This window comes from Artibeus jamaicensis, unplaced genomic scaffold (assembly GCF_021234435.1).
Source record: "Artibeus jamaicensis isolate MK-2021 breed Jamaican fruit bat unplaced genomic scaffold, CSHL_Jam_final contig_548, whole genome shotgun sequence".
NCBI lineage: Eukaryota > Metazoa > Chordata > Mammalia > Chiroptera > Phyllostomidae > Artibeus > Artibeus jamaicensis.
In genome coordinates this window covers 13,625,212-13,637,684 of record NW_026521883.1, presented here as the reverse complement: position 1 = coordinate 13,637,684, position 12,473 = coordinate 13,625,212, and the positions used below count along the sequence as shown (strand labels likewise).

Genomic DNA, 12,473 nt, shown 5'->3' with positions numbered 1-12,473 from the left:
ACATCAACCCTTTTAATTCTTCAGATTTCATTGTCATAGTCTTGCCATCTGCCCCACTGACATTTTATACTATCGGTGTTCATTTCATAGAACAAAGGAAAGGAAAATAAGGGACCAAAAAGTTGAACTAAGCCATGATTATAAATAGCATTTCGGTGATTTCAGCGGAAATATCTGTCTGTCAGGGGCTGCCTAACAGTTATGGTGAATTCATTCAGTGGAATATTATGCAGGCATTAAAGTTATGATGTAATATCGACATAGAAAGATGTTCACAATATAGTGTCAATTGAGAAATTCAAGGTATACATAGTATAGAGTGTGGTTTCATTTTTTTCAAAAAAGAAAATTATAAGGGGTGGGGTTATAGGTGAAAGAGGTGAAGAGGAATGTAATCAATAGCACTGCAAATTTGCACATTGACAGATGGTCACTAAAATTAGTGGGGTGATCACATTGTAAGGTATAAAAATGTCACGTACCTGAAACTAATGTAACTAATATAATATTGTATACCAATGATACTTAAATTTTAAAAAGAAAATTATGTGTATCCTGAAGAGAGATCTTAAAAATGTAAATTGATATAAACATCAGCAATTTCTGAATGGTGGTTTTACTTCTCTACACCTTTATGTAGAGGCTAAAATTTAATAAATTACTCTATTAATCACACAAAGCATTTTTAAGTTTAATAAAAGGAGTTTCTTAAAATGTTTCAAACTTCTTCACATAAAATATGTGTGTTACAAAGCTTTGGGTTTTTGGTTTTTATGTATATGCTCTGCCTTAAAAACATACGAGTGACAATAGCATTGTTTCAGTCCCTCTGTCCCCTCAGCACACACTGACACCAGGAGGAGAGGCAGATGGAAGGGCTACGACAAGCACCTAATAATTTCCCCACTATCCCCACACAGTAAACAATATTACAGCTCTTTTTTTAAAATTAATTTTATTTAGTTATTTTTCAAGTACAGTTTTTTGTCTATTTTTCCCATCCGAGCCTCCCTCACCCCTTGCTCCCCACCTCCCTCCCATTTCCACCCCCCTTAGTTCTCGTCCCTGTGTCCTTCCTATTTGTTCCTCCAAATCCCTCCCCTTTTTCCCTTTAACTTCCCTTCCTTCTCCCCTCTGGTCACTGTCCCCTTGTTCTCTATTTTAGTGTCTTTGTTTTTTGGGTTTTTTTTTCCTGCTTGCTTGTTTGTTTTGTTGTTTAGCTTCCTGTTAAAGGTGAGATCATATGGTATTTGTCTTTCAGCACCTGGCCTATTTCATTCAGCATAATGCTTTCCAGTTCGATCCATGTTGTTGCAAAAGGTAGTAGCTCCTTCTTTCTCTCTGCAGCATAGAATTCCATTGTGTATAACATCAATATCAAAGAACCTATGCACCACAATGTTCATAGCAGCACAATTTACAATAGCCAAGAGTTGGAAGCAACCTCGGTGCCCATCAGTAAATGAATGGATCAATATCATAGCTCTTTAAACAAAGGAATATTATTTGCTGGACCTTCTATGTAAAGTTTTTTTTAAAAAATCAATATATTTTCTATTATTAGGTGTGAGTAACCAAGGAAGGGGAGGGAACCAGCTCTTTTGGAAGTGTGCCCAGTGCCCCAAGGCCAGACCCTGTCTGGCTCCCCCATAGCCTCCCTGTGGCAACGCCTGGTGCTCTTCCCTCCTGGCCACATGATGTTGGGCCAGGTGAACATTCCTAAGTCCCAGTTTGCTCTGGTTAAAGGGAGATAATAAGAGTTGTTTCTTCACAAATGGTTGTGAGGATGAATTCAACTAATGCATGTAAGTGGTCCCCATGAGCGCCTAACCCAGGGTAACCACTCTGTAAGAGTAAGCAGCTATTGTTTATATGATCTGCAACTGGACTCACTGAGGCCAGTCTGCTAGGAGCACAGAGTTGATGGGAAGCCGAGATTCAAAGAGGTGCCTTTCTGATCCTACCACCCATGTTTTCAAGATAGAATAGTATACTGGACTGTAGTTGTGAAAAGAGATAGAGAGAAATAGGGAAAGGGGGGACAGTACAGGGTGGGGAAATGGACAGTGAAAATGGAAATTTAAGAAAAGGAAACCGGCAAAGGAAAACGAGCGGAGAGTCATTAGTGGTCGTAAAAGAAAAAGGAAATCAGAGAGAAGGTTGAGAGAGGTGAGGGAGAAGAGCCAGAAAAGAGTTGGGGAGAGAGAAATTAAGAAGCTCAGGGGACCCCTTAGCCCCTCCCCCTCCCCAGACCCTGTCCCATCTCCCCACTAGTTAGATCCCTAATGGAGCATCTACCAGGGCCATGTCTCCCCTCTTCTGACCTCTGCCTGCCCCAGACACCGTGGCGGCTTGGGTCTCACAGCTCCCTGATCGCTCCCTGCTGCGCCAGGTCAGAGCCCAGAGGCCAAAGCACGGTGTTAGAGATTAAGTTAGAGAAGGACTCCCACCTGTCGTTCTACACAAACTTTCAACTGTTCTCCACCCTCTCTCCTTTCACTCTATTTTTAAGTTTAAGGAAATAGGCTTTTTCCCCCACCACCAAATTACAACCACTTTATTCATAAATGCTTTGCCTACTTTTCTATTCTGACACTCATCAGAACACATCAGCACTGTATTTTAATAGTGAACTGAAAAACTAACTTAACTTGTACATGGTTGGATTTAATTTTTCAGTAAAAATTATCATTTTAATTTATTAACTTCATGTATCATTTACTTTAAAATGATACCATAGGTTTTTCTGCCAAGTGCTATTTGGTTATAAAATATAAGAATTGATTGACATTGTCTCCCTTTGTCATTAAAATATATTCATGTATATATCTCAGAATCCTCATAATCACAAATAATAAAGGTAATAGCATATTCCTGAAATTTCACTGACATGTTGAATATTTAGGGCAATTATGATTTTTACTTGTTTCTTATTTCTCTCAGTTCTTTTCTCTGCTTTACCTACCTTTCTCTTCCCCTAATTTCCCCCAATTTCTTAAACTCATGAACTAGAGATTGATATTATAACAGTGAAACATGGCACAATCAAAGCAATATGCATCCAAGACCTGCCTAATGATGCTGTAGACGCACTGCTGGAGCCCAGGTTTATCCATGTACAGGAGCCGACGACCTCAGGCAGGTGATCCAGAATGGACAACGAGAAGATCTGGAAATGATCTTTGAGGTCATTTAATCCAGCAATTTACTTGTTTCTAATCCTTATTCGTCTGCCATACAGATCCCATTGTTCTGGCCAAGAATCACGATACTAACCAACCAAATGACCTCACAGATAAACATTCATGAGAAAGGGCACCAATTCTGAACAGACCCGAGTGTGTGTTGTGAACTCATGCCACGTGGCGTTTCCCATCATAGAAAGTGCATGACACTTGGTAGTAGGAAAGTTTGTTATTGAAAAGCAGTCTCAGACAATGAGTGGTGGGTCGACTCCTTTGTCAGGAAGCTGGTGTGGCTGGGCTTCTGTAGCTCAGGCAGGATAGTTGCAGGTGGATGAAAGGGGATTCCAAAAGTCTCCCTTTGTGCACAGATATTATATTCAGTGTTAATGTTTGGAGTGCAGTCTCAGTAAAGAACCATGCTTTTAAATGAAGCCATATTGCCTGATGCCTTTATTGCTGCAATTTCTGGTCCAGGAACACTAATCAGGCTCTTACAAACACGTGTGGGGTCCTCTAGGTCAGCTCTATGTCAAGTAAGATTTGAAAGGTGCCCTTAGTAAGTATTTGGTTTAGTAAGAAAGACAGACTGCTGAACAGTTAAAAATGATGCCACATTCTAAGTAGTATATAACAGACAGAATAAAGAGCTGAAGAAATACAAACGAGAGAGCCATTTTATTAGACTGAGGGGCAGGTGGGGCCTTACGGATGAATAGGAGTTTTCTAGGCAGATGGAGATGGGAAGGGCATTTCTGTTCAAGTTCATGGGCAAAGGTCTGATGGCAGCAACGTGCATGGCGTGTTCAAGGACCGAGGTGGGTAGAGTGACAGGGGGAGGGTTAGAGTTGAGTGGAGAAGGCGAATTGGTAAGAGTGGCCAAGGACGAGGCTGGGACAGTGGGTTGGGTCAGAGTGTACGAGAGTAAAGGAAGTGGAGGTGGTGTTGGAGTGTGGAGGAGAAAAAGTGTAGAACAATCTCTCTGCTCTGTGCTTTGGAAAAGCTTATTCTTATCAGTGCTTCCCCAGTCTAGCTGCTAACCAAGAAATATGAAGCCTCTCTTTTTCTTCCCCATGTGTTTTTTTAATGTTAATTTTTTAATTGAGGTATAATTGACATATATTGTTTGTTTCAGGTGTACAACATAATGATTTCATAGTTCTATACATTGCAAAATCACCACAGTAAATCTAGTTGACAGCAGGTGTTATTATAAAAGTATTTATGTGTGATGATGAGAACTTCAAGATTTACTTTCATAGCAACTTTCAGAAAAGAACCAGTGTTGTTCACTGCAGTCTCCATGATGTACGCCACATCCCCACAGCTTACTTATTGGATGACTGGAAGTTTGTACCGTTTGACCACTTTCACCAATTTTGTACCCACCAAACCCTGCCTCTGGCAACCACCAACCTGTTCTCTGTATCTCTGAGCTTGGTTTTCTGTTCTCTTGTTGGTTTATTTGTTTGTTTGTTTGAAGTTTTGTTTTTAGATCCAAAATATAAGTGAGATCATATGGTAATTGTCTCTGCCTGACTTACATCTCTTAGCATAATACCATTGATTGTCTTGAATGGCAAGATTTCATTCTTTACTATGGCTCAGTGAAAATTTGTTGTATGTGTATAGCACATTTGCTTGATCCATTCATCTATCAGTGGACACTTAGGTTGCTTCCATATTTTGGCTGTTGTGAATAACACCACACTAAACACAGTGTACATGTGTCTTTTCCAATCAGTGTTTCCTTCCCATGTTTTTTGTTGTTGTTCCTGTGATTCCAAAGCCACTCCCCCCCCCATTGGTTTCTTGATTGGCTTAGCTGTCTACCTTTCTCTGTAGGATGGGAAGCCCTTGAGGGAGGGTATTTTGTCTTACCTGTTTAGATTACTTGGTTACAGAATCAATGCCAAGTAAATGTTTCTTAGGTTGCTTTATTCTATAGGTCAACATTCCATCTAAGGTATTTTACAGCTTTAAATTTATAAAGAATATATGACCCTGAATATTAACATCTTGCACACTGTCCTAATTTTAGGTAGTCTAAATGGCAGAAATCATTATCTTCACTGAAGAACTTTTTTGGCATCATAGCTTGTTTAGCATGAATCACTTTTCTTAAATGTAATTTGTTTAAATTTAAAGTTCTGTGTCTAGGAAAGTGAAATGTTCACATTGCAAAACTAAAAATAACACACTGGAGAGATGATGCCAAAACAATTGTTTCAATCAGAAATGCTTTCTGAATCCAGAGTCTAAATGAGAACTAATTACTGAATTAGATCAGAGTTACTAGGCATTCATTGTTTTAAGGCAATTAACAACAGTATTGAGGAACCTAAGTAATGAAATATTTTTAACTCCCTCCAGTTTTGTTCAGATTTCTAATGCATGATCAAGTAAATGTTCCTTATATGTAAGATGCAATATGAATGATTATATCTTATAATAAAGTTTAATGAAGAATATTATTCTCATTCTCTTATTGAATAGACAGATTCCCTCAAATTAGAGCCTACTGACTATATATTGTTTTTTAAGATTTTATTTATTTATTTTTAGACAGAGTAGTTAGGGAGGGAGAAAGAGAAGGAAACATCAATGTGTGGTTGCCTCTCATGCGCCCCCTGCTGGGGACTTGGCCTGCAACCCAGGCATGTGCCCTGACTGAGAATCGAACCAGCGAGCCTTTGGTTCACAGACCAGTGCTCAGTACACTGAGCCACACCAGCCAGGGCTATACTGTATTTTATTTAAGATTAATTTAGAAAGAAGTGCTTTTATTTTGCTGTATAATTTACTAAATTTGCTGTGATCTATTTACTAAGGAAGTTTTCTGTAATTTCTACAGAGATGTAAAAGATCAAATAAGCCTGTTAAAGAAAACTGTCATGTTTCTGTAAAAGCAGTTTCTGAAGCTTGACACAGATATGGGGCAGGGAGACCTCAGGAGCCTACTTTTAACAGTCCTTGTCGGTCTGTGTCTCACAAGGCTGGGCAACATTCATCTCGGGAGCAATTTAATTTTGCTTAATTCTTCTCTCCTTATTTGGAAACATTTTCTGTTTCTTTCATATATAAGACATAAAGTCTTTAATAATATAACTGATCAGTGTGCCAGCATAATTTGTGATTCACTTAGTAACCTAGTAATATGCTTTAGGGATCATTTAAGTTCTGGTTATAAACTGTTAAATAATATAACACTTATTTTTTTAACAGATGTGAATTATTAAAAGGAAAAATGGCCCGACGGAGCACTGTATTTCCTTCTCTTGTCACCAAGGAAAGGTATAATATATGGAAAATATGCATCTAAGGTATACTTTTTCTTTTCACCAATCCCATGAGGGCTGCTAGTGGGTGTGATGGTCATTATAAATGAAGCCTTACTGCTGTTGCATTATCCAAGAGTGATTTTATTCATGGGCAAGGGCAGTATTGCTATGTGTCCTTTCCAGCTTTCAGTTTGTAGCATACTGTGGACTGCTCTGTGACCATTAGTGGTGAGGATTTCACAGTAGCCCTATAGTACAGGTGTTCTTTTGGTCAGCAGTGAAATATAATTCCAGAGACTTCAGGAGCTGATGCCCCTGCTAATTCTTTTAAATCAGAAGTTGCAAGTTGGGTGTCCATAGGCCAATATTGGCTCATGGAAGTACATTGTTTGATCTGCATCATCTTAAATACTTTTCAAATGAATTGTTAATGCTAAAAAAAATCAGGTGATTTCACGTAGAAGTCTGGATTGGCTGCCTCTCCTTGAAATAGCAGATGGTCTGGAAAAATGGACCTGGCATTCCCAGATGGTCAGTCATGGGTGGAGCAGAATTCTGGCTCCTTGTAGTTGAGGGATGCCCTTTCCAGTTCTCCAAAGTCCCCACCACTCCCTCTTGCCTCATACATGATGTGGTTCACTCATTTGTGTCACCTGCCTGACCCTCATAGATATTTGGGTTTGTAACCTTGCTTCAGGGGGAGGAAGGGGGAGGGAATGTCAGGAGATTTTGTTCCTAAGGTTGATCCTGATAACACAGCTTATATTGGGAAGACTGCTGAGTGTGCCCAACTCCACCAGCCTCTTGCTTTTTTAAAAGATTTTATTTATTTATTTATTTATTTATTTATTTATTTATTTATTTATTTCCAGAGAGAGGGGAAGGGAGGGAGAAAGAGAGGGAGAAAAACATCAATGTGTGGTTGCCTCTTGCCCACCCCCCACTGGGGGCCTGGCCTGCAACCCAGGCACGTGTCCTGACTGGAAATCGAACTGGCAACCCTTTGGTTCACAGGCCCATACTCAATACATTGAGCCACACCAGCCAGGGCACCTCTTGCTTTTTAAGGTCATGAAACCTGCTACCAGCACACTTTACTCTCTGGATACAATCGTTTAAAGATGCTGCCTGGCTCATGAAGAAAATTCTTTGGGGTAGAAACCCGCCTGAAACTTTATTTAGTTGGGATAGATAACTTGCATTTTCTTCTCTGGGAAGTCTTGAATCTAGCTTTAAACATGACCTTTCCCCCGATTAACAAGCCTGGTGACATGGCTCCTTCCTGCAGGCGAGTTCGAACCATGCCCCGACACAGCCAGTCCCTGACCATGGCGCCCTACTCCTCTGTAAGCCTTATGGAGCAGCTGGAAGACAGGATCCTCTGCCACGAGAAGACGACAGCAGCCCTCGTGGAGCACGCCTTCCGAATTAAAGATGACATCGTCAACAGTTTGCAGAAAATGCAAAACAAAGGGGGAGGTGACCGCTTGGCCAGGCTTTTCTTGGAGGAGCACATCAGAAACATAACTGCCATAGTGAAGCAACTTAATCGGGATATCGAGGTAAGTAAGGTGCGTGAGTCTGGTGCATGAGTCTGGTGCGCTGGGCTCCTTCCCACACACTAGTTCCCGGGCAGGAGGTCGCCCGGTCCCACTGCCAACTCCCAGGCAGTGTTGCCTCCTGACCGAAGCTGTCTGTCTTGACTATTCTTAATGATCGCCAAGGAAACAGCTTGAACAAACATCCTGCTTAAATTTATTCCAGTACTTGATAGCATGTACCGTCAGCGTTATTTCTGTTTAATCTAAATTTGCCTGGCTGATTATTAAATCACTTTGTTTTGTTTGGCTCTCAGCGGAGAGAGAAGCACTAGTCAAATTGTTTCCCTGCAAGAACCCTTCATATTGTTGAAGATGGCTATTAAATCCATTACTAGGTCAGCCTTTGCTCTTCTGATTAAATGTTTCCAGGTCATGATGATTACATAGTTTATCACTCAAACAACCTAGAGATTTAAATTGCTTTTCCGACTTCTCTTATTTTCTTTTTCTCTGCAATGAGCTCAGTAAAAGGCAAATATTGTCTAAGTTTAGAATTTGTAAATTTATTGCTATTTATTGAGCAATCACAGGGATTACCCAATTTAGTTCAGAAACCTCAAAATCATTTAGGGTGTGGGCTTTTCATCAATGAACAATGTTAATATCCTTCACATGACATTTTTAAATATATGGATAAAAAGTGTATTGACTAGATTAAGGAAAACCTTTGTTTCAAGTCACAGAGACTGTGTCTTAATTATGCCTCATAAATCGAACCTCATTTTTTGGTGTCAGGTACGTGTGCATGAATGTACGAGGATATATGCATAAACATACATATTTAATAGCCTTATTGAGGTATAATTTAAAAGCCACAAAAATTCACCCATTGTAAGTATATATACAACTCAGTGACTTTTAGTAAATTTTATAATTTTATGTCCATCAATGCCATTTAGTTTTTGAACATTTCTATCACAACCCCAAATTTATATAAGCCTATCAATTCCCACTTCCATCCCAACCCCAAACAACCACCAATCTGCTTTCTGTCTCTATAAGTTTGTCTTTTCTGGAAATTTCATGTAAGTGAAATCTTATGAAATCTTCTGCATCTGGCTTCTTTCACTTGGCATAATCTTTTTGAGATTCAGCATGTTCCAGAATGTTCTTTCTATAACTGAGTGGTATCCTATCGTATGGATATACCACATTCTGTTTGTCCCTTCCTTCCTTCATGGGCATTCGCACTGTTTCCAGCTTTCAGCTGTTATGAATGAACCTGCCCTGAACTCTGGTGTGCAAGTCTCTGTGTGGGCACGTGTTTTCATTTCTCTTGGGTAAATTACTAGGAATAGAATTGCCAGGTCTCACAGTAAGCTTATGTTTAACTTTTTAAAACACAACAAAACAATTTGGCAAGGTGGCTATAATATTTTGCAATTCGTCAGTAAAGTACGAGGTTTCCAGTTTTTCCACACCTCATCGACACTTGGTACTATCTGTCTTTTTAATTATCATCATCCTAGTGCCTGTGCAGTGGCATTTTAGTGTGGTTTTAACTTGAACTTTCCCAGTGACTAATAATCTTCAGCACCTCTTCATGTGCTTACTGATCATGTGTGTGTCTTATCTGGTGAGATGTCTACTCAAATCTGCTGCCTATTTTTTTAAAATAAATTTTTTATTGTGGTACGATATTTACCATTGTTGCCATTTTAAAGTATACAATGGAATGACGTCAATTACATTCCCATCACCACTATCCATTTCCCAAACATTCTGATCATCCCAAACAGAAACTCTGTACCAGTTAAACAATAACTTCCTGCACTTCCACACTCCCCACAGCCCCAGGTAACCTCTATCCCATTCTCTGGCTCTGTGAATGTGCTTATTCGAGGTATGTCATATAAGTGGAATTATACAGTATTGTCCTGTTGTGTCTGGTTTATTTCACTTAGCGTGTGTTCAAGGTTCATCCAGGTTGTAGCATGTGTTAGAATCCATTTGTAAGTTGGGTTATTTGTCTTATTATTCAGTTGTAAAAGTTTCATAGATAGTCTAGATATAAGTCCCTTATCAGATATATGCCTTGCAAATATTTCTCCTATTCTGTGACTTATATTTTTATTTTCCTAATTGTGTCTTTTGAAGTGCAAAATTTAAAAATTTTAATGATGTCCAACTTATTGGCTTTTTTCTTTTATAGTTTATACTTTTAGTCTTGTGTCTTAAGAACCATTTGCATAACCTAGGGCTGCAAAGATATTCCCCTATTTTCTTCTCATGTTTTAGTTTTAGTTCTTTACATTCCATGATACAGTTTGAGTCCATTTTTACATACGAAGTAAGGTAAAAGGTCTAAGTTAATTTTTTTCCATATGGGTGGCCAAGGAAAATCTATCATTTTCCCATTTGTTTCTTTGTTGAAAGTCAAGTGACCATAAAATGTAGGGGTTAAATCTGGATTCCATTGATCTGTATGGTTTTCCTGAGCTGATAGCACTTTGCCTTAATTTCTAACTTTAGAGTACATTTTGAAATCAGGTAGTTTAGGTCCTTCAACTTTGTTCTTCTTTTCAAAATTGTTTTGGCTATTCTAGGTCCTTCACACTTTCATGTAAATTTTAAGATCAGTTTGTCAATTTCCATAGAAAAACATGCTGAGATTGTGACAGAAATTGCTTTGAATATATAGATCAGTTTGAGGAGAATTGCTATTTTAATGAATAATCAATATTATTCATTAGACTAATAGTTTTTGTCATTACAAAGGCCAACTCTTGGTTTTATTAATTTTTTCTATGGCTTTTCTGTTTTCTACTCTGTTGATTTCAACTCTGTATTATTTCCTTTTTTCCTGCTTGCTTTGATTAAGCTTGCTTTTCTTATTTTAGTTTCTTAAGGTAGAAGTTTAGGTAATTGGTTCGAGATCTTTTTTCTGATCACGATGCTTAAAGCTATCAAGTATACTCTAAGCACTGCTTTAGCTGCTTCCCACGAATTTTGGTATGTTGTGTTTTTGTTTTCAGACAGTTGAAGATATTCCAAAACTTCCCTTTTGGTTTCATTTTTGGCTCATGTGTTATTTAGAAATCTATTGTTTAGTTTCCAATGCTTGGGGGATTCACCAAGTTTATTTCTGTTGTGGTTTTAGATCTCTAATTTAATTGCATGTGGGCAGAGAATATACTTTGTATATTTTTAATCTCCTTGAATTTATTAAGACTCTTGTTCTATCAGTTATCAAAATCTCCAGCTCTCTTTGTTGAATTGTCTTATTTCTGGGAGCTCTGTTGTTACGCACATAAACAGCATGGAGCAAAAATAAGTTTACAGTTCATGTAGAAAGCAGTATGATAAGAATAAACTCTGTGTTTTGCATACTCACTGTAAACCTACTGCTGGACATTTATTGTTGTATATATCTTCCTGATATGTTGACCCTTTTATCATAAAATGTCTCTCTCTGTCTCTAGTAGTATGTCTTGTCTTAAAGTCCATTTTGTCTGATATTAATATAACTACCCAGCTCTTTTATGGCTAGTGTTTGCATTGTCAATTTCTTTTTTTATACTTTTCACTCAGTATATGCGTAAGTAAGGTCCTGATCTACCACATGTTCACTAACTTTACCTCTTCTTTGACATTCTCATGTATCCTTAGTAAGGACCGAGATTCACTCAGAACTGTACTCTAATTGAAGTTCATTTGTCTTTAGGATTCTAAAACTTCGGTCTGTACTTCTTATGGTGTTTAAAGGACTGTGTGTTTGCTATTAATGGCACATAGCAGATCTTTGTTGCTTTGGAGACTGGTGGCATCCATTCCAATTTCTTCTGGTCACAGCAATTTGAGTTGCTTCTCCTTCATTGGATACAGACTTGATGGCTATTAGTCAGGGCACCTTATCACCTTTTTAGGTAAAGAGGATTGGAGTTCATAACTCAGGCTAGAACATGGAGATGCTCACATCCTAGAGCTTGACACCTGAGCAGAGTCTTCCTGCAGCAGCTGTGCCTATGGGGTGCTGGCCAGTGGTTTTGCTGCCTGGACCCCAGGAAATGCCTTTGGTGTCTTCTCAGTCGGGGTCCCCAGCTGCCCTGTTGATCGTGTGCACTTCTCCCCTATATCCTTCCATAAATTCCATTCCCTCCCCAGAGTCAGCCAGAGTCTGGTTCGATTGCCTGCAAGTAAAGAGCTCTAATGACATAAGAGGGAGCACAGAAAGTTTAAGAAATTGCCAGAGATAATTTACTTGTTTTTGGAAGGTATGTGTCTATATTTACAGTGCTCTTCCCAGCTTTACATTTGAGTGCTAAAGCAATTTTGTCTCAGAGACTAAATCACTTGCCAACCCCAAGTTGGCCCCTTCACAAAATCGAACAACCCCAGGTTAAACATTTCATGTTGAAAGGGGTTAGAGATAGTTTAGGAGGCTGTCAGCCCTTCCACGCCCAAATAAA

At 38.9% G+C, this 12,473-nt stretch overlaps 1 protein-coding gene across 11 annotated transcripts in view; it reads left to right on the top strand.

Annotated features, from left to right (window-relative positions):
* Window positions 1–12,473, top strand: part of FAM81A (family with sequence similarity 81 member A) — a 127,960-nt gene that overhangs the window by 70,098 nt on the left and 45,389 nt on the right. For 8 of the 11 annotated variants that reach the window (XM_053670101.1, XM_037151026.2, XM_053670102.1 and 5 more), the window contains 2 exons: window positions 6,408–6,476; window positions 7,752–8,025. In XM_053670101.1, coding sequence (XP_053526076.1) covers window positions 6,430–6,476; window positions 7,752–8,025 — 321 coding nt within the window. In that variant the 5' untranslated portion in view covers window positions 6,408–6,429. Of the gene's footprint in view, window positions 1–6,407; window positions 6,506–7,751; window positions 8,026–12,473 lie in introns of all 11 variants that reach the window. The other 3 variants (XM_037151030.2, XM_037151031.2, XM_037151032.2) reach the window with 1 other exon arrangement.